The sequence below is a fragment of the Myxocyprinus asiaticus genome, chromosome 7 (genome assembly GCF_019703515.2).
Source record: "Myxocyprinus asiaticus isolate MX2 ecotype Aquarium Trade chromosome 7, UBuf_Myxa_2, whole genome shotgun sequence".
NCBI lineage: Eukaryota > Metazoa > Chordata > Actinopteri > Cypriniformes > Catostomidae > Myxocyprinus > Myxocyprinus asiaticus.
In genome coordinates, this window is record NC_059350.1 from 21,087,722 (window position 1) to 21,115,564 (window position 27,843).

The 27,843-nt window shown below is 42.7% G+C and overlaps 1 protein-coding gene across 8 annotated transcripts in view; it reads right to left on the bottom strand.

The window, feature by feature from the left end:
• The window catches only part of LOC127443920 (OX-2 membrane glycoprotein-like), a 74,232-nt gene that overhangs the window by 33,914 nt on the left and 12,475 nt on the right, over positions 1 to 27,843 (bottom strand). For 7 of the 8 annotated variants that reach the window (XM_051702985.1, XM_051702988.1, XM_051702991.1 and 4 more), the window contains one exon: positions 3,013 to 3,294. In XM_051702985.1, coding sequence (XP_051558945.1) covers positions 3,013 to 3,294 — 282 coding nt within the window. Of the gene's footprint in view, positions 1 to 1,003; positions 1,448 to 3,012; positions 3,295 to 27,843 lie in introns of those variants that run through there. The other variant, XM_051702987.1, reaches the window with a different exon arrangement.

Below are 27,843 nucleotides of genomic sequence, written 5' to 3' on the forward strand. Positions count from 1 at the left end.
AAACAAGAGGATAAGTACATCAGAGTCTCTAGTTTGAGAAATAGATGCCTCAAATGCCCTCAGCTGACAGCTTCATTGAATTCTACCTGCTCAACAGCAGTTTCATGTACAACAGTAAAGAGAAGACTCAGGGGTGCAGGTCTTATGGAAGAATTGCAAAGAAAAAAAGCCACTTTTGAAACAGAAAAACAAAAAGAAAAGGTTAGAGTGGGCAAAGAAACAGACATTGGACAACAGATAATTGGAAAAGAGTGTTATGGATCTTAACCCCATTGAGCTTTTGTGGGATCAGCTAGACTGTGTAGCGAATTTGGTAGTATAAATGTACACGGGATGGGTTAAAGTGCCCGCGTACCTCCACCATTATATGTAGGGAAACAGTATGTGTGAGCTAAGAATTAAATTAAACTGTCCTTATTCTACATTATTATGTAAGGAAATTTATAATGGAATTAGTCGCGTTTCGACAACCATTATAAATTAGATAAATGACAAATAACTAGATTATTTGTCTGAATAAAATTCTCCACCATTAAAATCATAATACAATGTCTCGTTGTATCAGCTCACAATTTCTATTGTAAGGAATTAGCTTTAATAAGGGAATTATGATTAATTCTCTTATTGGAGTAATATTATTCTCATGGCTTATTAAAAATAATATTACACATATTTAGGTACAGCTTTGAAGCAAAATCTTTTAAAAACTGGGATGAGATTATTTATAAAAATATACCACAGTCTAATTATCTTTAAAATGGAAATATGAATAATCATAACTCGTTATAATTAATTATAAATATTGGATCAGTTAATAGAATTAACTTGATGTAGCTGAATTAACATTACAATCAATTAATCTGTTCGTCCAGCGAACACTCAGTATTGATCATCTATCAACTCTCAGAAAGGATATTTTTCGTGGCCACAGAAAAATAACTCTTAGCATGTAGCTGTGATCAAATCGTTAAACTGACGTTGATTTACAAGCAGACCAGAATCAACTCGCAAGAATGTACACAAAAGCTTTATTTAACTAAATCACAAACACATAACTAATTTAAACAAACACATAAACACAAATCACGCATACATGGGAAATGGAAAAGTGAAAGTGAATAAAACAGGAACATAACAGGGGAATGAGCTATGAAAAGAGTCATTTAACCATCTGAAATAACCGTCAGTTTCTTACTTCAAAGCACCTTTGTTAACAAAGGGGTTCACCGCTTATACTTAACCTCTGTTTAGTTAGTTAATTGTACGATACTTGCAATGCCTTGACGGTTGAGAGAGCGCCCAGATGCAGTCTCAGGAGAAAGTCTTGATGGTTCCTTGAGTCGATGGTGTTGAAGTTGCAATCAATTTCTTCCATGTTGAATGAAGAAATGATGATGAACTTGCAGTGTTAGTTTGACTCCATTATGGTTGAGGAAGTTACACATGGCTTGATGTGTCCGGGTGTTTCCAGTCCCACACGAGCAGCAACCATGAGCAGAAGGGAGAAAGAGAAGAGGGAAGAGAGAGAGGGAATTCACTCCGACAGTGCCCTTTAACTCCTGAGGGAGGTCACTCCTCTTGAGTTTGGCTTGACCAATGAGAAAGGTGCAATTTTCCAGTGGGAAAAGTTCCTTTGTTTGGAAGCTGACTCATTTGCATGACTGGAGTAAGCTAGCAGTTTGTGCCCCTTTATGCTCTGATTAATATAACAAGCATACAATGCATGCTATAAGTGGGTGCTACACTCCAATGTTTAGGGCATCACACAAGGATTAATTTGATAGGAAGCATGATTCCAATAATTTTACATTATCTAGTGGCTCTGTCATAAAGAATGCACAAAATGGTATACAGTACAAAAGACACTATACGAGACAGTAATAATCATACACACAATGTCCTGAGGATATGCATGTTTATTTATAGAACAATTTGTCTATAAATTAATTAAGAAAAGTCTGTTTTATGGGCTTTATGTGTCTTTCCTATGGGGGAATGGAGTGAGTTTCTTCTCAGCCACATTCCTTTGCATGTGGCTACCTTCCCCCACCTGGAATGTCTCTGAGGTCCACTAGTTGCTGGACCAGTGTCAGCAAAGGGGGAGTAAAAACTGATAATGATTAGTGGGTGAGCAGACATCTCGGAGTCTGCTTAGGCCTACTTGGACCTTTGCTTGTTATGGTCTTGATACGTCTGTTGGATTATTCATTAAATAATGAATAATTGTGTGTCTGATTGGTCCAGATGCTACAACTGTAAGGTGCATGAGAAGTGCCCGAAAAGACAGCCACATCTATGGCAAGTGCTACAGGAAGCGTAGGGTGAAATGTCACCTGAGTATCTGAATAAACAGACAGTTAGAATGCCAAGGATCTGCAAAGCTATCATTACTGCGCATGGAGGATTTTTTTATTAGAACTCTTTGAAGTAGTTTCAATTGTAATAGTAATTTTTCACATTATTAATGTCCTGACTATATATTGTGATCAGTTGAATGCCACTTTGGTGAATAAAAACACCAATTTCTTTCCATAAGAGCAAATCTGTACATATCTTTTGGCCACCAGTGTGTGTGTATATATATATATATATATATATATATATATAGAGAGAGAGAGAGAGAGAGAGAGAGAGAGAGGCATGAAATAATGGAAGAACAAGTGTAATGAGAAAATTTAGCAAATGCACTGTTTAAGTGGCAGTTCAGACCAAATGCATTCTTGCCCAAAACATTTTTAAACCTAGCACAATGAACAGGCATCTCAATACACATTTTTTCCCAGTTTAAGTTTAGTTTAACTTGACACAGTGTCAAGAAATGTTTTTAGATAGTGTCAGTGAGATATGGTGGAAAGGTCAAAGACCTTCATATATAGAATAGAATACAGACACAAACACATTGGTGTGAATGGCCCCTAAGACTGCAAAAACATAGAAAAAGCATAACACTGAATCGTCAAACATTTCTTCAAAAATATCAGATGCATTTTTACATTACCAAGTTTTACTCACATTTGTTCAGAGAGATAGAGATGGCCGAACCAAGGCCCTGATGATGAACTTCACATTTTATAAGTTCATCGTCCAGTAGTTCAGCCTGAATTTGAATGGAACTGACCACCATTGTGGTGCCATCCCCTAGCTGGTATAATGTTGTCACAGCAGGCCCCAGTGTTTGGTTATGACCCTCAACATTCCAAGAGATCTCTGCTGCAGGACGGGACACAGCTGTGCAGTTGGCCTCAACAATGTCCTGTGATATGGTGATGTAACTGGCCTCAGGTTTGGGTAAGACTAGAAAAAAGACAATAAGTTAATTAAGTATTTGAGTAACACATTATCATTATGTTCTTTCTAAAGCTAATGTAAGTTTTTCAATGTTAAAATACTTTCTCCTATCCCAGCTTTATATGCAGAGGTCAACCTGCCTATAATAAAAAAACATGATCCCAGAGGCTCTACGGCATCAAAACACTGCTCTGTTTGTTGAGCGTCCCATCCTGTCCAGTTCAACACACCATTGGCTCAACTAATGGTGTAAGTTTGGGGCAGGATCTGACCAATGGTAGATGGAGGGAGTATGCAGGAAAGCTGTATGAAAACAATGTTTATTTTTGCAATTCCATCTGGTGATGCTGGAGGCACAGAAATTACACACTTCAGCTTTAACCGTCAGAGATTTAGCATAGCAGAATTTCAAAATTTGTTTAAATCATTTAAATAAATAATGAATACTTATTAAATATGGGTCAATATTACACATAACAATAGGTGACAATTTGATCTGTAAAAAAACAGCTGTTTTGATGGGAAAGAAATCAACTGTCAGAGCTTGCTAAAGGCATAAAAAAAGGAAAAAGCTAGTTAAAGCTTTTGATAGAAATTTAGCAATTTGCAGTAACATCTGGGTTACTGGTGTAACCCCTGTTCCCTGATGGAGGGAACGAGACGTTGTGTTGATGTAGTGACACTAGGGGTTTGATCTTGAGAGCCCCAATCACCTTTGCTTAAAATAGAAAAGGCCAATGAGAATTGGCGAGTGGAATTTGCATGCCACTCTCAGCTCTGGACATACGGGTATAAAAGGAGATGGCGTGCATCACTCATTCAGATTTATGCTGAAGAGCCAATAGAGAGTCCCGGCCATGTCAGTCAGTGCCGCGACAGGAGGGACACAACGTCTCGTTCCCTCCATCAGGGGACAGGGGTTACTGACGAACCGTGTCACGAGGTATGGAAGAGTGGACACGGGCAAGCTGCTGCGTGCCTCGCAGCGAGCGCTCAACCACGTCGTGACCTTCCAGCGAGTTTAGGTAAGGCGTCTCCCTAGTCCCGTTAAGGGGGGAGGAGGCACTTACCCAAGGAGGCTACAGGCGGTGGCCTTTCCTGATATTTGCTGTTAAGCAATTTTCCGCCGAGCACCTTCTAGAATAACGCTGGGAAGTGCTCTTCCCTCTCCAGGAGGGAAGGTACTACGGAGACCACATCCTACCAGAGGGAGGTTAACATGTGGAGAATACCTCACATGGACTTACCAGCGGGGAAGTTCACATATGGAATGATACCGCTGGGAGGACCCTATCTACGGAGAGGGTACACAGCAACAGTAGCCGAAGCAGAGCGAGGCTCTGATGAGGGGAACACAGGGTTCACCAGAGGGGAAACCGAACAGTGGAAATGCGTCACATGGGATTACCCAGAGGGGAATCACCACGTATGGAGCACTAAGCCCAAGCACACGGGCTCACCTGAAAAGGGGCATACCATGAGTACTAGGCCTAGTGGCATCACTCCTCCGCCAAGTTAGTCACTGAACAGTGCTTAAGATTTAAAGTTACGGGGAACTGTTGTGGACAAAATAACGCACATTATCACCTTGAAAAAGGGGAAAGGTGTAATGCAAGCAGTACACCCAACCGGCTGCCCGGCCTACCTGCTGTTACCTCGTAACACTCGGGATGAAACCAGTTCTATGCGTAGGTTGCATCCTCCTTGCCAGTGTCCAGGAGGATGCAGCACCTCTAGTGGAGTGCACCCGAACTCCCAAGGGGCACGGCAGGTCTTGTGACTGGTAAGCCAAGGAAATGGCATCCACAATCCAATGGGCCAGCCTCTGTTTGGAGTCAGCTTTCCCCTTCTGCTGCCCTCCAAAGCAGACAAAGAGCTGCTCCGAGCATCTGTAGCTCTGGGTGAGGTCCAGATAGATGCGCAGGATGCGAACTGGACATACAGTTGTGCTCAAAAGTTTGCATACCCTGGCAGAAATTGTGAAATTTTGGTATTGATTTTGAAAATATGACTGATCATGCAAAAAAGCTGTCTTTTATTTAAGGTTAGTGATCATATGAAGCCATTTATTATCACATAGTTGTTTGGCTCCTTTTTAAATAATAATGATAACAGAAATCACCCAAATGGCCCCGATCAAAAGTTGAAATACCCTTGAATGTTTGGCCTTGTTACAGACACACAAGGTGACACACACAGGTTTAAATGGTAATTAAAGGTTAATTTAACATGGATGCACTGAGCAGGCTAGATACTGAGCCATGGGGAGCAGAACAGAAATATCAAAAGACCTGTGTAACAAGGTAATGGAACTTTATAAAGATGGAAAAGGATATAAAAAGATATCCAAAGCCTTGAAAATGCCAGACAGTACTGTTCAATCACTTATTAAGAAGTGGAAAATGTGGGGATCTCTTGATACCAAGCCAAGTTCAGGTAGACCAAGAAAGATTTCAGCCACAACTGCCAGAAGAATTGTTCGGGATACAAAGAAAAACCCACAGGTAACCTCAGGAGAAATACAGGCTGCTCTGGAAAAAGATGGTGTGGTTGTTTCAAGGAGCACAATATGATGATTTTTATGACCTCAAAACAAAATATGCATTAATATATATATATATATATATATATATATATATATATATATATATATATATATACAGTGGTGTGAAAAAGTGTTTGCCCCCTTCCTGATTTCTTATTTTTTTGCATGTTTGTCACACTTAAATGTTTCAGATCATCAAACAAGTTTAAATATTAGTCAAAGATATCACAAGTAAATACAAAATGCAGTTTTTAAATGAAGGTTGTTATTATTAAGGGAAAACAAAATCCAAACCTACATGGCCTTGTGTGAAAAAGTGTTTGCCCCACCTGTTAAAACATAACTTAACTGTGGTTTATCACACCTGAGTTCAATTTCTCTAGCCACACCCAGGCCTGATTACTGCCACACCTGTTCTCAATCAAGAAATCACTTAAATAGGACCTGCCTGACAAAGTGAAGTAGACCAAAAGATCTTCAAAAGCTAGACATCATGCCGAGATCCAAACAAATTCAGGAACAAATGAGAAAGAAAGGAATTGAGATCTATCAGTCTGGAAAAGGTTATAAAGCCATTTCTAAAGCTTTGGGACTCCAGAAAACCACAGTGAGAGCCATTATCCACAAATGGCAAAAACATGTAACAGTGGCGACCCTTGACTCATCCAAGAGGTCACAAAAGACCCCACAACAACATCCAAAGAACTGCAGGCCTCACTTGCCTCAGTTAAGGTCAGTGTTCATGACTCCACCATAAGAAAGAGACTGGGCAAAAATGGCCTGCATGGCAGAGTTCCAAGACGAAAACCACTGCTGAGCAAAAAGAACATTAAGGCTCGTCTCATTTTTGCCAGAAAACATCTTGATGATCCCCAAGACTTTTGGGAAAATACTCTGTGGACTGACGAGACAAAAGTTGAACTTTTTGGAAGGTGTGTGTCCATTACATCTGGTGTAAAAGTAACACCGCATTTCAGAAAAGAACATCATACCAACAGTAAAATATGGTGGTGGTAGTGTGATGGTCTGGGGCTGTTTTGCTGCTTCAGGACCTGGAAGACTTGCTGTGATAAATGGAACCATGAATTCTGCTGTCTACCAACAAATCCTGAAGGAGAATGTCCGGCCATCTGTTCGTGACCTCAAGCTGAAGCGAACTTGGGTTCTGCAGCAGGACAATGATCCAAAACACACTAGCAAGTCCACCTCTGAATGGCTGAAGAAAAACAAAATGAAGACTTTGGAGTGGCCTAGTCAAAGTCCTGACCTGAATCATATTGAGATGCTGTGGCATGACCTTAAAAAGGCAGTTCATGCTCGAAAACCTTCCAATGTGGCTGAATTACAACAATTCTGCAAAGATGAGTGGGCCAAAATTCCTCCACAGCGCTGTAAAAGACTCATTGCAAGTTATCGCAAACGCTTGATTGCAGTTGTTGCTGCTAAGGGTGGCCCAACCAGTTATTAGGTTTAGGGGGCAATCACTTTTTCACACAGTGCCATGTAGGTTTGGATTTTGTTTTCCCTTAATAATAACAACCTTCATTTAAAAACTGCATTTTGTGTTTACTTGTGTTATCTTTGACTAATATTTAAACTTGTTTGATGATCTGAAACATTTAAGTGTGACAAACATGCAAAAAAATAAGAAATCAGGAAGGGGGCAAACACTTTTTCACACCACTGTATATATATATATATATATATATATATATATATATATATATATATATATATATATATATATACAGCTTGGAAAAGTCAGAAATGTACATACACTTAGGTTGAAATCATTAAAACAAATTTTTTAACCACTCCACAGATTTCATATTAGCAAACTATAGTTTTGGTAAGTCTTTTAGGACAACTTTCAATCTACTTTGTGTATGACACGATTAATTTTTTCAACAATTGTTTACAGATTGTTTAACTTTTAATTGACTATATCACAATTCCAGTGGGTCAGAAGTTTACATACACCAAGTTAACTGTGCCTATAAGCAGCTTGGAAAATTCCAGAAAATGATGTCAAGCCTTTAGGCAATTAGCAAATTAGCTTCTGATAGACTAATTGAAGTCAGTTGGAGGTGTACCTGTGGATGTATTTTAAGGCCTTCCTTCAAACTCAGTGCCTCTTTGCTTGACATCATGGGAAAATAAAAAAGAAATCAGCCAAGACCTCAGAAAAAAATTTTGGACCCCCACAAGTCTGGTTCATCCTTGGGAGCAATTTCCAAATGCCTGAAGGTACCACATTCATCTGTACAAACAATAGTATGCAAGTATAAACACCATGGGACCACGTAGCCATCATACCGCTCAGGAAGGATAGGCATTCTGTCTCCTAGAGATGAACGTAGTTTGGTGCGAAAAGTGCAAATCAATACCAGCACAACAGCAAAGGACCTTGTAAAGATGCTGGTGGAAACAGGTACACAAGTATCTATATCCACAGTAAAACAAGTCCTATATCGACTAACCTGAAAGGCTGCTCAGCAAGGAAGAAGCCACTGCTCCAAAATCGCCATAAAAAAAATAAACAAAACAGACTACAGTTTGCAAGCGCACATGGGGACAAAGATCTTACTTTTTGGAGAAAAAATTAAATGAAACAAAGATTGAACTGTTTGGTCATAATGACCATCATTATGTTTGGAGGAAAAAGGGTGAGGCTTGCAAGCTGAAGAACACCATCCCAACCATGAAGCATGGGGGTGGCAGGATCATGTTGTGGGGGTGCTTTGCTGCAGGAGGGACTGGTGAACTTTACAAAATAGATGTCATTATGAGGATGGAAAATTATGTGGATATATTGAAGTAAAATCTCAAAACATCAGCTAGGAAGTTAAAGCTTGGTCGCAAATGGGTCTTCCAAATGGACAATGACCACAAGCATGCCTCCAAAGTTGTGCTTAAGGACAACAAAGTCAAGATACTGGAGTGGCAATCACAAAGTCCTGACCTCAGTCCGATAGAAAATTTGTGGTCAGAACTGAAAAAGTGTGTGCGAGCAATGAGGCCTACAAACCTGACTCACCAGTTCTGTCTGGAGGAATGTGCCAAAATCCCAGCAGCTAATTGTGAGAAGCTTGTGGAAGTCTACCCAAAATATTTAACCCAACTTAAACGATTTAAAGGCAATGCTATAAAATACTAACAAAGTGTATGTAAACTTCTGACACACTGGGAATGTGATGAAAGAAATACAAACTGAAATAAATTATTCTCTCTACTATTATTCTGACATTTCACATTCTTGAAATAAAGTAGTGATCCTAACTGACCTAAGACAGGGAATGTTCTATGATTAAATGTCAGGAATTGTGAAAAATTGAGTTTAAATGTATTTGGCTATGGTGTATGTAAACTTCTGACTTCAACTGTATGTATGTGTGTATATATATATATATATATACACATACTGTATACACTACCGGTCAAAAGTTTTTAAACACTTGAATGAAATGTTTCTCATGATCTTAAAAATCTTTTGATCTGAAGGCATATGCTTAAATGTTTGAAATTAGTTTTGTAGACAAAAATATAATTGTGCCACCATATTAATTTATTTCATTATAAAACTAAAATTTAATAAAAAATAAAAATAAACGTTTTTGAAATTGATGTCTTGGACCAAATAATAAAGAAAAGCAGCCAATAAGTGCCCAACATAGATGGAAACTCCTTCAATACTGTTTAAAAGGCATCCCAGGGTGATACCTCAACAATTTGGTTGAGAAAATATCAAGAGTACATGTCTGCAAATTCTAGGCAAAGACAAACTACTTTGAAGATGCTAAAATATAACACAGTTTTGATTTATTTTGGATTTTGTTTAGTCACAACATAATTCCCATAGTTCCACTTATGTTATTCCATAGTTTTGATGACTTTACTATTATTCTAAATGTGAAAAAAATAAAAAAATAAAGAATGAGTAAGTGTTTCAAAACTTTTGACCGGTAGTGTATATACACTGTATATAAATAACCATTGGCTTCTTAAAAACTCTTTCAAGGAGGATAATTTTTTATATATATCAATACTTGGGTCTCTGAGGGTTAAAAGTGTGAAGAGGTAAGTAAAGGCCTGGGTGTCCTTAATTTTACCTTTTAAAGTACACTCTTTTGACCATGAGTGAACACAGATGCATTTGATGCTTGTGACTGTTTTGTGACTACTGTTATAGTACAATCAACGGCAGGCACATGCGTCAAAGATTCGCACAGAGGAGGACTGTCCGCATATCGAGTAAATCTGGGTCCGCACAGACTGTGCTGATGAAGAAATTTGCGTCACACATACTGTAAGTAACCCCTCAGCAACGCGGACAACCGAAGTATACTCCGGCTTTAATAATGTCAGATTGCATTCACTATGACAAAATATATTTTATAGTTTTAGACTTATATTTAGAGATTATCGCTGAAGTTGATGGGGTTTTTTTACCTTTGGTTGGAAAGACCCATCACTTTTAGCTGGTAATCCTCAAAAGTGTGCAACTGCCAGGATGACAAACAAGTGAACATTCTTTCTGTATGTCCAGTATTAAGAATACTGTATTGGTCAAGGTTAGCTTTTGTTGGATTTTCTGGTGGACCAAAGTGCATATGGGGGAGAAGCATTAGGGTGTAGCATAACCCTTCTGGACAAATGTGGACAGATGTGATCTTCTCGACCTTTTAAATCCTTAACCCAAATGAGTGACAAACCATTATAACTTATAACAAATAATTTGCACAGTATTGTTATTGTAAGGACCTCCTACCAAACCACACATAGAAGAGGAGAAACCAGCCAATGGTCCCCCCCCCAAACAAATTCTTATTGTATGGGCCACTTGGTTTGCACCTTTTTAAACACAGATGCAATTGATTACATCTGAGGGGCAGTCACAATGTTAATTACATCTTTTATTAATACAACAGAATCAAATGAATGCTTCTTACATACTCTTGCTTGTACTTCTCTTTGTTTTAATGTTAATGGGAGCTTCATCAGCTAGCCAAAAGACAGTACTTGTGTTATGCTGATAACAAGCCGTCAGACGTTGGTCATGTCTGCTACAGACTCCATCAAAGAGGGACTCTATGACATAAGTCAGATAAAACAGAAAGAGACAACCCATGACAAAAAGAGGGATGAGTGAGGCTCTGTCCACTTATTAGGCTGTGTGAGCTTTTTGGTGACAACAGCCAGACTGTTTGGGAAATATCAACAGAGGGAAAGCAGACAGAGTAGAGCTCTGTTCTAGAGGAACAGAGACACAGTAATAGCACTGGCTCTCATCCCAAACTGTCCCCTAAACTACAGTTACAGCCAAGCATAATAACCAGTGTCAACTTTAACTGATTGTGAGCTTTCTTCCCAAGAATGTTTTTAGCTTGCAACAAAAGGGGTGTTTTGAACCGAGTCAACAACATTGACACTAATATCACCATTGCAGATCAGTTGCATAAGATAAAGAATGTAGAGTCATTTACTGTGGTAAGCCATTACGCACTGGTTGGACGACCGGGAACGTTGTCATGCGCCTTGTTATGCAGGGTCCCACTAAGTCCTCTATGGTATATTTGTTTTTACTATCATGGTGAGTACTAGTCAGTGAGTACACTGACTTCTATTATTTTTTATACAAAAAATTGAAGCTGTTGATTTAATGTTAATTCAGTGCGATTAATTATATAAAAAAAAATAACATGTTTAAAAACAATTAATCATGCCCCTGGAACGTAATAAGGAATACTCCTATCATTGGAGCATTTCAAGCTTGAAGTACCACATTCATGTTTTCAGCAGGGGGCAGTAAGTGCAACTCCAGCTGTACAGGTAACGCACAACTCTGCAGACAACAAACCATGCTTACAGCAGACAGCACAATATGAGGATGCAGTCATACATTCAAACACAGCTGGACAGATCACAACTCTGAAAGCAGGTGTCTTGAGATACATAGTTTCAAACCACATTTAACTTGACACAGCGTCCTAAAATGCTCTGTTTATGATGCGAAGCAATCAAAGTGAGATGGTCCCAAAGTGTCGTCGGACACATGTCTCCATAGACACGTCCTTAGAAAACCACCTATTATAAGTGTACCTCATACATGGGTACGTTTCCCAAAAGAATAGTTAGCCAACTATGGTCGCAAGTTCCATCGTTTCCAACATAGTTGAACGATTTGGTGTTTCCCAAAACCGTAGTTCCAAAAAAAACTCACAAACAGTATCGCAAAGTTGTGTGGTTGGAACTTCAGCTCTCCTGTATGGACATCACTTGACTTCACAGAGGCTTCTATATCTTTTATTCCATATATATATTTTATTCTATCAAGACTTTGACCACGTTTACATGCACTTAAGAAAACTGCTTATTCTGGGTTTTTTGGAGAAAGCAGCGTTCTGAAAAATCACACAAATGCAGCTGTTTAAAGGATTAAAGGCTGTTAAGAAAAAGCACTTTAACAAACATGGCTTCTGTCGGAGAACATTGCTTTATAGGTTTCTGAAGAGTGCGCATTTGCTCAAGTGCTTTGGGGGTATCCCGAAATCTAATGCAAATAGAAAACCTAATTTATATAGTGCATGCAGCTTTCATGTCTTTAGCAGTTTTTGCACTTTAAACAGCTTTCTTGAGTATTTGTATATGAGCTATTATAATTTGATATTTGCAGAAATTATAACTCTACCCCCTGTGTTTACATCATTACTGACAGTTCTATATTGTTGAACCAACATGGATCGAATGATGAATGTGCAACATAGTAACTACTGTTTCGGGAAAGAGTCATGACTAGCTAGTTAATTTCTCCAAGGAAGCATCATAGCAGTGAGTTACATAGTTGTACAGGAAACACACCCCAAATCGACAAATACAATGTGAACTGTCGACCAATGATGGACTTATGTACAATGACATAAACTAGCAAAATATTGCCTTGTAAAGCCACTTTTTGTATTGCCTAATCAATGCTGTACTTTTCAACCAAAATTATGCAATTATTACATTGGACCCACTTAATATTAGGTGTCATTAATTACTATGTACTTTTTGATACAATGTTCTTATTATATACATAAGTGTTGTTGCATTGTACTTACATCTGTAGTTACACTGTAAACTTTACCCCCAACCCAACCCTTACCCTAAACTACCCCTAAACCTACCTGTAGCTCAACCTCAATAGCAGCAAATGTGAATTTTGCTGAACAATATGTAGTTACAAAACAAATACATTGTATGAATTTTCATGTTAGTACATAGTAGTTGAAGACATCTAATATAAATTTGGATCATTATATTTATTTTATATATTATATTAATAATTATTTAAACATGATTATTTATAATTTAATCATTATATATTAAATAATTTTATTTGGGGGAATTTCTAGACAAATACTGATATTTGTGACTGTCACAGAGCTGCTCTCTGTTCCCTTGATTTCTCCTTTAATTAAACACCTCTTCCTCTCTAAAATAAAGACAAACAGGCATACTTGGATTTATAAACTTTATTTACCTTCAGGATACACCCAGCAAGGTGGAGACATACACTGGTGTGTTGGCGCTAGTAACCGTTCACGTGGTAGATGTCGCCTCACACACACACACACACACACACACACACACACACACACATACACAAACATAATAGTATGTACCTCAGGTTAGCCTCCTGAACACAGAACAACTGAACATTCATTCTACATTACTCCAGTGAACTCTGTGTACCTCTAATCGGACTTCCATACATGGCCATTTTGTTGAAATGGTAAAAAACCCAAAATAAATTTTATTATAACTTTTACACCTTTGCTGCAATGTCTAAGATGATGGTGAAGAGGGGTCGTTTGTGTTTTTAATAGTTGGGCTTTGTAAACCAACTTCTCTGCATATACAGTATAAGATAATTGTGTATTTATTGTTGGCTGTATGTAGAGATGAAAATGTATATTTTGATGCCTGGAAGAATGGTAGTGTCCATTAGTATAAATATCCTCAAGGGGGAACTTCTGGTCAGTTTTAAACTGATGTTTAGTGAGTGACTTTTTTTTTTTTTTTTTTTTGGGCACAAAATTTTGGCACCTTTCACTGTTCATTGGCTTGGAAGAAAATTTAAATATTGGCATTCAAACATCCTCCATTCTCCTGTGATACAATTGGAATGCACGTCCATTCAAACTATGACAAGTTGTGTCAGAAGTGAGATTACAATGCCACCCAAGACCAGACAAGACAGAGATGCTGTGCCCGATGTTCTGTCAGAGTTGGACCAGGAGGCACCCAGTTCAACTGAGGTCCCAGGCACGGTTGCTGCTCCTTGACCCCTTAACAACTAGCCCTCCCATAAGCTCAGCAGAAGGACTGGTGTAAGAGTTGTCAGGACTGCTGAGAGTTATCCTGCAATCACAGGCAGCCCGGGATGGCAGGATAGACCAGATGATGACCAGTCAAGACCAGCAGTGGTGCAGCATGCAACACCAGTTCCTGCAGCTTCAAGGCCAGGTGGGAGCAATGCAGGCGGGCGGTGAGTGAGATGGAAGCCATACAACACAAATAGCTGCAGTCCAGGTATCAACAGGGGAAGGCCCATCCTCAGGGACTGATGGAGCCAAAATTACATCCATTGACACGAGATGATGATGTCGAACAGTTCCTGATGACTTTTGAAAGGATGGCTGCAGCATGCAAGTGGCCTAAAACCAACTGGGCCATAAGACTGTTGCCCCTGCTGACGGGGATGAAACATAGTGCATACGTAGCCATGGACGATCCTGAGGATTATGACAAAGTCAAAGAGTTTATCCTAAAAAAAAAGTACGAGATTAGTGCAGAGACTTATCGGCAAAGGTTCCGCTCCCCAGAGGTTCTGTCAGATGAGACCCCCCATGAGCTCTATGTGTGGCTGAAAGATCTCTTCTCTAAGTGGGTCAAACCAGAGGATTGCACCGTCCAGCAGATATCTGAACTCTTTATCCTGGAACAGTTTATGAGGATGTTTAGCCCTGACATGTTGGTGTGGATTAAAGAACACAATCCTACCACTGCAGAGGAAGCAGCCAAGCTGGCCGAGACCTACCTAGCAGCTGGCCGAGACCTACCTAGCAGCTCGCCGAGATGCCCTACATAGCTTCGGACATTGGAGTCAAGGCTGACCAAGTAAGTCTTGGCGTGAGGGTGGTCATGCCCAATATAGATTACACATATCCAAGATGACAGAACTAGCAAGCAGGAGGTTAGGTGCTACTATGGTGGGGAGATAAGAAACACCTAGGATTTCCCTTCTGCCCTGCTAGAAAAGCCAAGAATTCTGCCCTCTATTATGTTACCCACCCATATCCCCCACATACTTTACCCCATGTCCCGATTCAGAACTGCATCACAGACACCCTGGTACAAGTATTAGTGAATAGTCAGTCTGCCAAGGCACTAGTTGATACTTGTAGCACCCAGACACTAGTACACAACAGCTTTGCTGTGTGCATATAGGTATTAGAGAGTACCCTACTGCTGACATTTATTTGAGAGTGAAGAGTCAGACTTTCTTGTTGCCTGTTGCAGTAACATCCCAGTTGCCTCATAAGGTGGTATTAGGCAAGATCTTCAAATTCTCAGTGATTTGGTGTCCCAGGTTGAGTACTGTAATGTTGTGACTAGAGCCCAGAATGCTAGGTCAGTTTTCAAAGAGTTGCCTTTTGCTGATGTGTACCTTGAGAAGAGCCCAGAAAAGAAACACAGATCTAGAAGGGAAGGTGTAGGATGAAGTCTGAAGGTAGTAGGGGGCAATCTGAAGAACTTTCCCCAACCAGATGGGTCTTTTAGTGTGACCATCCCCGAGATCATAGCCCAGTGGCAGAAAAATGAAGTGACTTTGCAGGGCTGGTTCCAGAAGGTATCTGAGGTGGATGGGGTTAAAAAGTGTGCGGTTTCTTGATTGGCAGAGGAAAAATATATACTGAAAAAATATATACTCTACCAGATGAAGGGAGATGTAAAATCCCTAGCTGTCCCTGCGTCAAAGCTTCAGTTGGCCTAAAATGTACACAGATGTAACAGAGTTCATTCATACATGTACAGAGTGTCATCTGACATCTGGGAGAGCAGTAGCACCAGCACATTTATAGCCATTGCCCATAATTGACACCCCCATTTAGCTGTATTGGGCTGGTCTGCTGGTCAGTGCTCGGTGATGGAGGTGGCAACACTGGTCCAGATCCCTGATTCTCAGCAGGACGCCCCGATTGGGCAGGGGCATATTGTATACCGGTGAGTCTAAAAGGGGATACATACCACACATTGGTGGATTCAGGCTGTTCTCAAACCTCCATTCACAAATGCTTGGTGCAAGATGGGGCATTGGGCACGTATAAACGGGTGAGGGTGCAGTGTGTGCATGGAGATATTCACAGGTATCCAGTGGTTACCATTGAGATACTATTCAGGGGAAAAAAGTATAGAGTAGAGGCCACGGTTAATTCCTTCCTCACCCATCCACTGATTTTGAGAACGAATTGGCCTGGTTTTAAGAATCTATTACGGGAAATATGTGTGGATGGGTCCTGTAAAATGTTGTCTCGGTGTGTGACGTGCGATGCTATGGCTGGAGAGGCAGTGCCAGGGCCGTCTACGTCTGCTCAGCATCATGATGACGCAGGGGAGAGAGTTACTGTCTTCAGGGGATTCCCTGGGGAGGATTTCCCCCTAGAGCAGTCATGTGACGAGTCTCTCAAGCACATATTTGACCAAGTGAGAGTGATCGATGGTCAACAGCTCCGGTCTGACGTCACACTCACATACCCATATTTTTCAATTATCAAAGATAGGTTGTATCAAGTGACACAGGACACTCAAACAAAAGAAAATACAACCCAATTGTTAGTACCGAAGAGCTGTTGGGAAATCCTCTTCCAGGCGGCTCACCATAATCCAATGGCTGGCCATCTAGGGCACGAGAAAACACTCAAATGAATAATGGCCCATTTTGTTTTGGCCGGGCATTCACAGGGACGTTCGCAAGTGATAAAGTGCTTGTATTACTCCCCACCTCAAGCTCTAAATTACTCACCAATTGGCAAGGGCACTTTGAGGTCACACGGCGAGTCGGAGATTGAATGGGGCGGGGCACATCAAGTTTACCACCTCAACCTCCTAAAATCATGGAGGGAGGCGGTCCCTGTTGCCTTAGCAATGGTAGTCCCCGAGAGGGCGGAGCTCGGGCCGGAGGTGGCTCTCAAATCAAATTCATTCACCCCGGTCCCTTGTGGACACCACCTCTCACCATCGCAGCTCACAGACGTGGCCAAGTTGCAAATGGAATTTGCGGACGTGTTCTCGCCTCTCCCCGGTTGCACAAACCTCATAGAGCACCACATCGAGACCACCCCAGGGGTGGTGGTTCGTAGCCTCTCCTATCGTCTTCCTGAACACAAAAAAAATAGTTATGGAAGAATTAGAGGCGATGCTTGATATGGGCGTAATAGAAGAGTCGCACAGCAATTGGGCCAGCCTGGTGGTTCTGGTACATAAGAGTGACAGGACGGTCTGGTTCTGTGTAGACTATCACAAAGTGAACACGGTGTCCAAATTTGATGCGTACCTAATGCCTTGGTTTGACGAATTGCTTGATCAGTTGGGCGCGGCACAATTTTATACGACACTGTACTTAAAGGGTTATTGGTAGATCCCTTTAACTCCAATCTCCTGAGAAAAAACGGCTTTTACCACACCTTTCGGCTTACACCAATTTGTGACCCTTCCATTCTGTTTGTTCGGGGCCCCAGCCACATTTCAGTGCCTCATGGACACAATTCTCAGACTCCATACAGCATATGCAGCTGCATATTTGATGATATTATTATCTATAGTAATGACTGATAGCGGCATTTGCAACATCTGAGCTGTCCTGAGATCGCTGCGTCGGGCGGTGCTCACAGCCAACCCGAAGAAGTGCACAATTGGGCGGGTGGAAGTTCGGTATCTGGGGTTCCACTTGGGCCAGGGGGAGGTGCGTCCCCAGGTTGACAAAACTGCAGTGATCACAGCCTGTCTGAGGCACAAGACCAAAAAGGAGGTGAGACAGTTTCTGGGGCTGGCTGGCTACTACTGAAGGTTTGTGCCTAGTTACTCTGATGTCACCAGCCCGCTGAATGATCTTATTAGAAAGGGGGCCCCCGATCCGGTCCAGTGGACGGAGTCGTGCCAACAGGCTTTTCTAAAAATGAAGTCAGTGCTTTGTGGGGGGCCGCTTTTATATGCTCCTAATTTCTCTCTCCCCTTTATTTTGCAGACGGATGCATCGGACAGAGGGCTGGGGCAGTGCTCTCACACAAGGTGGAGGAGAGACCAGTGCTGTACGTTAGTCGCAAGCTCTCGCTAAAAGAGACTAAGTACAGCACCGTGGAGAAGGAGTGTCTTGCGATCAAGTGGGCCATCCTCACTCTCTGCTACTACCTGCTGGGGCGGGCCTTCACCCTCTGTTCAGATCACACCCCACTCCAGTGTCTCCACCGCATGAAGGAGGACACCAATGTGCAGATCACCCGTTGGTACCTGGCACTTCAGACATTTAAATTTGAGGTGATCCACAGACCAGGAGCGCAGATGGCTCTGGCTGACTTTCTCTCCAGAAATGCCAGGGGGAGTTGGCAGGTCGTATGTTGCCCTGGCCTGAGTTGGGCGGTGTGGATATGTGGTGATGGGGGCATGGTCGTGTGTCTGTCTGTGGGAGAGAGAGAGAGTAGTAAGGCTCATCACCTGGGTTGTAATTATCTCTAACACCTGTCTCTTGTTATAGTGATGGCGGAGGGAGACTTAAAAGCCACACCAGTGCATCAGTTCGAGAGAGAGAGAGCACGACCCGAGAGCATGAACTCGATGCTACAGCGTGCTTGAAAATATTATTTTTTGTTATCTTATTGAGTGATTTGAATCTACGACAACCGAGTGCATTAAAGAAAACCAAGAAACCTGAAGGCAGAAAATAAAAGACTTGCCTGCACTGCTTCATTGTCTCCTGACTCCTCCATTGCCCAAGAGAACTGTCCCTACTACACCAGGGTACTAACTTCCTGTCTTTGTTGTTAAAGCAAGTGTACCACCTGTTAGGAATTAGGGGCATTAAGACCACACCTTACCACCCCTAGAACTCAACCAAACCCTAAAGAGCATGGTATGCAAGTTTGTTTCTCAGTCAGGGGCTGACTGTGACCAGTGGTTACCTTACCTGCTTTTCGCCTACAGAGAAGTGCAACGGGTTACCTCCCCATTTGAATTGTCATATGGCTGGCAGGTGAGAGGACCTTTGGACCTGCTAAAAGAACTGTGGGTGGGGTCCAAGGAAGAGGAAAGCAATGTGGTCCAGTACGTAATTCAGATGAGAGAATACCTGGAGGAGATGGCATCACTGGCTCAAGAAAACATGAGAAAAGCTCAGCAAACCCAGAAAACCTGGTATGACAGTAGTGCCAGGGAAAGAACCTTTGTACCAGGCCAAAAGGTACAAAGGTAAAAAACTGTTTCTACCCACCAATGAGAGCAAGTTGCTGGCAAAGTGGAAGGGGTCTTATGAGATGGTGCAGAAGACTGGCAGCGTCATGTATGAGATCTCCAAGCCAGAGCGGGGTAAGAAAAATCTAAACTTTTACATTAATCTGTTGAAGGAATTCTAGCCCAGGGCTGAACCAGTGAACACACAGCTGTTTGGTTGTGCTGTTGAGGAGGAGGAGGAACCAGCAGAACAGAACTTCCCAATAAGCTGCAGACCACAAGCTGTGAAATTTCCCCACCTAGAGCCACCCCAGAGAGAGCAATAAAAGCTGCTGTTGGACCCAGAGTTGTTTCAGAAGAAACCTGGATATACAAACCTGGTGGAACATAATGTTATCCTCAGAGAGGATACCCCCAGCCAGCCACGTTTCAGCATCTGATGGACCAGATTTTGCAGGGCATGAGAGTTTGCTGCAGCTTACCTCGATGAAGTGGTTATATTCAGTGAGATCTGGGAAGACCACAGTCAACACCTGAGGAAGGTCCTGGGGACGATTAAGGAGGCAGGCCTGACTATCATCCCAAAGAAATGCTCCATAGCCCAGAAGGAGATAAGCTACCTGGGATTTGTGATTGGTAGAGGAATCATCCGCCCACAGCTGGAGATGGTGGAAGCCATCTGCAGCTACCGTCTGCCAGTAACCAAGAAGCAGGTGAGATCGTTTCTGGGCCTGGTGGGGTGGTACTTCCAGGGAATCTGCCCTTACAGGTCTCACGAGGGCCAAAGCTCCCAACAAAGTGGTCTGGATGGAGCCGTGTGAGCAAGCCTTCCTGAACCTAAGAGAGGCGGTGTGTGGAGACTCTGTCCTGATGAGCCCAGACTTCCAGAAGCCATCCATCCTGCATACAGATGCCCCAGGAGTAGGACAAGGGGCTGTGTTGCTGCAGGATATGGATGGAGAACGCAGACCAGTGGCAGATAAATCAGAGACCAGTGGCATTCCTGAGCCAAAAGCTGATACCAGAGACATGGTATTCGACGGTTAAACAAGAGTGTTTAGCCATTAAATGGGCTCTGGATTTGCTCCGGTATTACCTCCTGGGGAGACACTTTGTGCTGGAAACGGACCATCGGGTGCTGCAGTGGTTGGACCGAATGAGACTCCAACACCCAGATTACGAGATGGTATCTCTCCCTCCAGCCCTAAAAGTTCACCATTCACTATTGTCCAGAAGGAGTGAACAAGGTGGCGGACTTCCTGTCCTCTATCCCAAAGGATGTAAAAATGGGGACTGTTACCTCAAATCTTGTTATTTGTGGGGCGGGGGGTGTAACGTGGGACAACGCTGACATCTGCAGAAGGGGGGGAAATTGTCACGGAGCTGCTTTCCATACCCCGGATTATTCCTTTTAATTACAAACATTGCCTTGTGAATTTTGTATTTTGATGCCTGGAAGAATGGTAGTGTACAAGAGTATAAACATCATCAAGGGGAACTTCTGGTCAGTCTTTAAGTGATGTTCAGTGAGTGACGTGGCTGTGGTATATTGCTGATTTTGGACAGTTTAAAAACCTGATTCAATGTTGTTGGTGTTTTTCTTTAATATATATATATATATATATATATATATATATATATATATATATATATATATATATATATATATATATATATATATATACACACACACTTGTAAATATTTTTCAAATGTCCTCCATTCTCCTGTGATACAATTGGAATGCACATCCATTCAAACAGTGATTAATTGTAATTCATTTGATTAATTAACGGGCATTTCATTTTAATGAAATTAGTTTCATTATTAATTAGTTTCTCAGCTGCACTATAACTGAATTGTTTTGGCCCAATTCTCCTAACCATTAGGTCAACTCTCAAAACAAAGACTTTGTCAAACACAATTCACCAGTTTTCACACATGTTCCAGTTTGTTTAATGTTTTCTGCAAAATTCTACACAAAAATGCCCTAATTTTGTACAGGTTTAATCATTTTCTCTTTCAAAACGAACAAGCACTCTAAATAATTCACTCAAGGCATCATAGCCTGAATTCATTTAACACATTTCTCCATATGCAAACACTAAGTAGCAAATTGTTCACACACACCAGTCAGAATTTCAGAATTAATAAAAAATGGCCACATGTGATTATGTGCTTTGGAAAATGGATTCTAATGATGTCGGAAGATATGGAAGGCAGAGTGACAGTCAGAGACAGAGGAAGATGATGTTGTCCCTGATCATATTTGCTTTACAGTATTCTGGTTGACTGTTCTTGTGCATGGTACAACAATTCTGGACAACAAGTCCAGCTAAATCAGAGTCTTTTTACAGTCACATCTATCATTTACAGAAACCTTCAGAGAAGAAAATAAGTAACTACAGTACCTGAAACTTACTAAAGACAAGTAGATAACCTACAGGGCTTCTATACTGCATTACTGCAGCTTACTACTGGGTGGTGCATGTTCTGTATCACTGTATCACATGTTCATGATATTTGCTCTAATAATTTGTGAAACTGGATGTCTACTTTGTCTAACCCAACAGTACTTTCTACTGTAATATACTGTATTTCTGCAGAACGGAGTAGTATGATTTTTTTCAAATATACAGTTTTACATTATATTACAGTACATTCCTTAATTAATGCTAATTTCTCTGTACTTCGACAATTTGTTGGTGTAGAGTCACTAAATTTTCTTTTTGACAGAGATTGTCACCAAGCATCAATTTACAGTACTGTAATGAATGCTTACTTTCAAATAAACTTTATGAAGGTCACTGTTTGGATTTAAATAAGCAGACACATAAGATTGGATAATTATTGCAGTGATTAATATGTTTCAGCTTGCAACAATTATTTTAACCCTGATGCAGTGTGTAGCTTCTCATTTCTAAAACAACCACGTCAGAAGATGAATCCCGTGGTCATGGAATTTTTTTTTACTGTGTTTCAGAAAGGACAAATTATTGGCCTGCAAAGAAAACGTCCTGGTTACTTGCGTAACCTCCTTTCCCTGATGGAGGGAATGAGATGTTGTGTCAATGTAGTGACACTAGGGGTCACTCTTGGGAGCCCGAAACACCTCTGGTCTTTGATAAAAGGCCAATGAAAATTGGCGAGTGGTATTTGCATGCCACTCCCCCAGACATACGGGTATAAAAGGAGCTGGTATGCAACCACTCATTCAGGTTTTATGCTGAGGAGCCGAGACAAGGTCCAGCCATTTCAGTGGGTAGTTCATCAGGGAACGGAGGTTACGCAAGTAACCAGGATGTTCCCTATCTGTCACTCACTCGACGTTGTGTCGATGTAATGACACTAGGGTTCCCTATACAAAACGCCGCAACTGGCTGAACTGTGTTACGTGAACTGGCGGTGTGTGACAGGCAGACGACTGTGTGCCTCATAGCCAGCACACCAGGCCGACATGTAACCTCCCCCAACATATTTATGAGTGTCGAACGGCCCTTTGGGGACAAGTCAACTACCCAAAAGATAGAGACAGGCTAACCCAGTCATGGCCTCTTTTCCCCTTCTTTTTTCCACTCCCTAAAAAACAAGGGGGATTATCCAACTAGGCCGCCAGGTCTAGTCGGGGGGTGTCCCTCCCAAGGGGAGGACACCACGGAGACCACACCTCGCCCAAAGAGAGGGTGGATATTTAAGTGGAAAAATACATCAAATGGTCTTGCCGACCATGTGGAGAGTCTCATGGTAGATCCTACCCAACAGGGGAGGAGTTCCTACAAATATAGAGACTGTGGCAGAGGGGGCTCTGCCCAAGGAGGACGCAGTTTGCCAACAGGAAAACGAATTAGCGGAAGATATACATCGCATGGGGTTACCTTACAGGGAACTGCCACATGCGGAGCACCTACCCCAGAAAAGGGCTCTTAGTTAGCACATGTACTGGGCCAGCAGCGAGTCTCTCCGAACACTCGACTGCCACAGGGCTTGGAGGAAGTCAACCAGGGAACATTGTTTGTGAACACTACTGGGAATTAATGGTGCACGTCTTCAGTTCAGAGGAGGTGAAATGCACTATGTGCAAGTGATACACCCAGCCGGCTATCTCGGGCTTATCCGCTTGTATTGCGTGCCACTACCTGGGATGAAACCGGTTCCACCTGGAGGTTGTAGATCCTCGCAAATGTGTTGGGTGTTGCCCAGCCCACTGCTCTGCAAATGTCTGTTAGAGAGGCATCCCTGGCCAGGGCCCAGGAGGCCGCTAAACCCCTGGTAGAATTGGCTCGTAGCCCTACTGGGGCAGGCATGTCCTGGGCGTGATATGCCATAGCTATGGTGTCAATGAGCCAGTGGGCGATCCTCTGCTTGGAGACAGCGCTTCCTTTCCGCTGTGCACCAATGCAGACAAAGAGCTGCTCAGAGATCCTAAAACTCTGTGTGCGATCCAAATAGATGCGTAAAGTGCGCGCTGGACACAGCAACGACAGGGCTGGGTCTGCCTCCTCCTGGGGCAGCGCTTGCAGGTTCACCACCTGGTCCCTAAAAGGGGTCGTGGGAACCTTGGGCACATAGCCCAGTCGGGGTCTCAAGATCACGTGAGAGTAGCCCGGACCGAACTCCAGGCACGTTTCGCTGACAGAGAACGCTTGCAGGTCTCCTACCCTCTTGATGGAAGTGAGCGCAGTCAGGAGGGCAGTCTTCAAGGAGAGTGCCTTAAGCTCAGCTGACTGCAAAGGCTCAAAGGGGGCTCTCTGTAGACCCTGAAGAACTACAGAGAGGTCCCATGAGGGAACGAGGCGCGGTCTGCAGGGGTTCAGCCTCCTGGCGCCTCTCAGGAACCTGATGATCAGGTCGTGCTTCCCTATGGACTCACCGTCCACTGTGTCGTGGTGTGCTACTATAGTAGCAATGTACACCTTCAAGGTGGAAGGGGACAGCTGCCCTTCCAACCTCTCCTGCAGGAAGGAAAGCACTGATCCGACTGCGCATCTCTGGGGGTCTTCCCGTCGGGAAGAACACCACTTAGCAAACAGACGGCACTTAAAGGCATACAGGCGCCTCGTAGAGGGGGCCCTAGCCTGAATGATCGTGTCTACCACCGCGAGCTTCGTGGGTTCTTAGCGGCCGGCCGTGAGATGGGTGGCGTCTGCTTCCTGCGGTGGGCTCCACGCCAGGGCCAGGCTGAAGGGGCGGGCTGTGGCGGAGCCGGTGCAGTCACCGCAGGGGGATGCCCTTGGCAACAAGCAGTTGGGGTGCGGGATCTTGAGCCACGCCGGGGCAGGATATGCCGGATAGCCTCTGTCTGCTGCTTCACCATCGAGAACTGCTGGGCAAAATCCTCAAAGGTGTCGCCGAATAGGCCAGCCTGGGAGATGGGGGCAGCAAGGAACCGTGTCTTGTCGACCTCACTCATCTCGACCAGGTTGAGCCAAAGGTGGCGCTCCTGGACCACTAATGTGGACATCGTCCACCTGAGAGACCGCGCCATGAGGTCGGTTGCCCAGCGCAGTTCCTGCATCAGATCTGGGGTGGAACTACCCTCGTGCAGTTCTTTTAGCGCCTTGGCTTGGTGGACCTGCAGGACAGCCATGGCATGCAGGGCAGAGGCGGCTCGTCCAGCAGCGCTGTAAGCTTTGGCCATCAGGGACGACTTGAACATACAGGGCTTGGACGGGAGTTTTGGGCGTCCGCGCCAGGTGGCAGCACTCTGCGGGCATATGTGCACCGTGAGCGCCTTATCCACTGGGGGAATCGCCGTATAGCCCCTGGCTGCCCCGCCATCGAGGGTAGTGAGGGCGGGGGAACTGAGAAATCGGGACCGGGCAGTAAAAGGTGCCTCCCACGATTTTGTCAGCTCCTCGTGCACTTCCAGGAAGAAAGTCACTGGAGCGGGGCATGGCTGCTTTGAGTGGTGCCGCGAGCCCAGGAACCAATCATCGAGCCGCGAGGGTTCAGGGGAGAACGGAGGGTTCCACTCTAGCCCGATGCTCGTGGCCGGACGGGAAAGCATGTCCGTCATCTCTGCATCAGCCTGTGACTGGGCAATCGACCCCGAAGGGGGGAGCCCAGCTGAGGCTTCTGCGTCCGACTGGACAAGCCCGCTCTCCGATGCTGCGCTCGAGAGCTCATCAGCTTCGCGGGTTCCGAACAAGTGGTCGAACTCGCCGTGAGATGAGCCGGTGGACTCATCCAGAAGCCCGATCAGGGCAGACGAGCGTGTTGGGGAATGGAAGGTCTGCGGGGGGATACCCGGCAGAGGCGATCCCATTGGATTCCCCAAATCGCCCCCAGTGCTAGCCGCGCTGGCCTCAAACCCGTAGGTAGAAGGACCGAGGTGGGGAGCCGCTTGCACATAGTGCCTTTCACCTCCTCTGAGCTGAAGACGTGCGCCATTAATTCCCAGTAGTGTTCTTACAAAAGCAAGCCACGACCGCAACGTTGCCATGGTCATGTTCTCGCAGTGAGAACATGAACCATCCACGAATGCTGCCTCCATGTGGGTCGCGCCCAGACACGAAAGACAGCGATCGTGACCATCTGAAGTTGAGAGGTAACGACGCAACCAGGAATAACACACAATCGGAAAGGTGTCTTTAAAAAGACGTTCCGTGTGTGCCGCTCTTTTAGAGAAATATACTCTTTCAGAAAAATATACTCTATTTTTTCTGCCGAAGCGCCCAGGGGCGTTCTCTGCAGTGCGCCAGTGCAGAGGAGGGAGATGCCGCTGAAATGCGCCGTCAGATCCAGCAGAGGTGAATGAACAGTCGTGAGAATTCAGCTCAATGAGCATGACCGTTCGGCTCCAAAGAGAATATCTGAATGAGTGGTTGCATACCAGCTCCTTCTATACCCGTATGTCCGGGGGAGTAGCATGCAAATACCACTTGCCAATTTTCATTGGCCTTTTATCAAAGACCAGAGGTGTTTCAGGCTCCCAAGAGTGACCACTAGTGTTACTACATCGACACAATGTCGAGTGAGTGACAGATAAGGAACAACTAATGAGATTGCTGAAATCACTGGAATTGGGTTAAGAACTGACCAACGGATTATTAAAAACTGGAAGGACAGTGGTGAACTGTCAGCTTCACGGAAGAAATGTGGTCAGAAAAACAGCTTGAATGATCTTGATCGGAGATCACTAAAACGCTTGGTGAAGTCACATTGTAAAACATCGAAAGTAGAACTCACGGCTATGTTTAATAGTGAAAGTAAGAGCATTTCCACACATGTGACGTGAATTTACAGGATTGGGATTAAACAGCTGTGGAGCCACAAGAAAGCCACTTGTTAGTGAGATTAATCAGAAAAAACAATTTCAATTTGCTAGGGAGCATGAAGATTGGACTGTGGAGCAATGGAAAAAGGTAATGTGGTCTTATGAGTCCAGATTTACCCTATTCCAAAGCGATGGGTACATCAGGGAAAGATGTTAAGTGCATGAAGTGATGCACCCATCATGCATAGTGCTCACTGTACAAGACTCTGGAGGCAGTGTTATGATCTGAGGTTGCTTCAATTGGTCAGGTCTAGGCTTAGCAACATTTTGCAGCAATAAAATGAAGTCAGCTGACTACCTGAATATACTGCATGACCAGGTTATCCCATCAAAAGATTTTTTCTTCCCTGGCGGCACGGGCATATTCCAGGATGAAAATGCCAAGATTCATCATGCTCAAATTGTGAAAGAGTGGTTCAGGGAGCATGAGGCATCATTTTCACAGATGAATTGGCCACCACAAAGTCATGATCTTAACCCAGAGATGTTCACGAATCTTTCATCTGAAGTCACACATGTGTGTGTATATATATGTGTGTGCGTGTATTATATATATATATATATATATATATATATATATATATATATATATATATATATATATATATATATTTAGCTATTTATTTTATTTTTATTTATTCTTTACTCTTTATTTAAATAGTCAGTATTTGACTGATACCAAACAGTACTGATGTTTATTTAGCTATTTATTTTATTTGAATGTACTCTTTATTTTAATGGTCAGCATTTGACTGATACTAAACAGTACTGATGTTTATTTAGCTATTTATTTTATTTTTATTTATTCTTTATTTAAATGGTCAGCATTTGACTGATACTAAACAGTACTGATGTTTATTTAGCTATTTATTTTATTTTTATTTATTCTTTATTTTAATGGTCAGCATTTGACTGATACTAAACAGTAATACTGATGTTTATTTAGCTATTTCATTTTATTTTTATTTATTCTTTATTTAAATGGTCAGCAATTGACTGACACTGAACATACAGTACTGATGTTTATTAAGCTATTTATTGTATTTTTATTTATTCTTTATTTTCTCAGTGTTCATTTCTAGAATTTGTTGACAATGTATAATAATAATGTCAAATATTCTTTGATAAAAATATTTAAGAAAGCAGAATTCTGAGTACCTTTGCATAGACATATCGGTGCAAAATCAGTGAAAAATCAACACAGAAAAGGTCTGTTTTCATTCCAGCTCAAAAATTAAATATATTGCC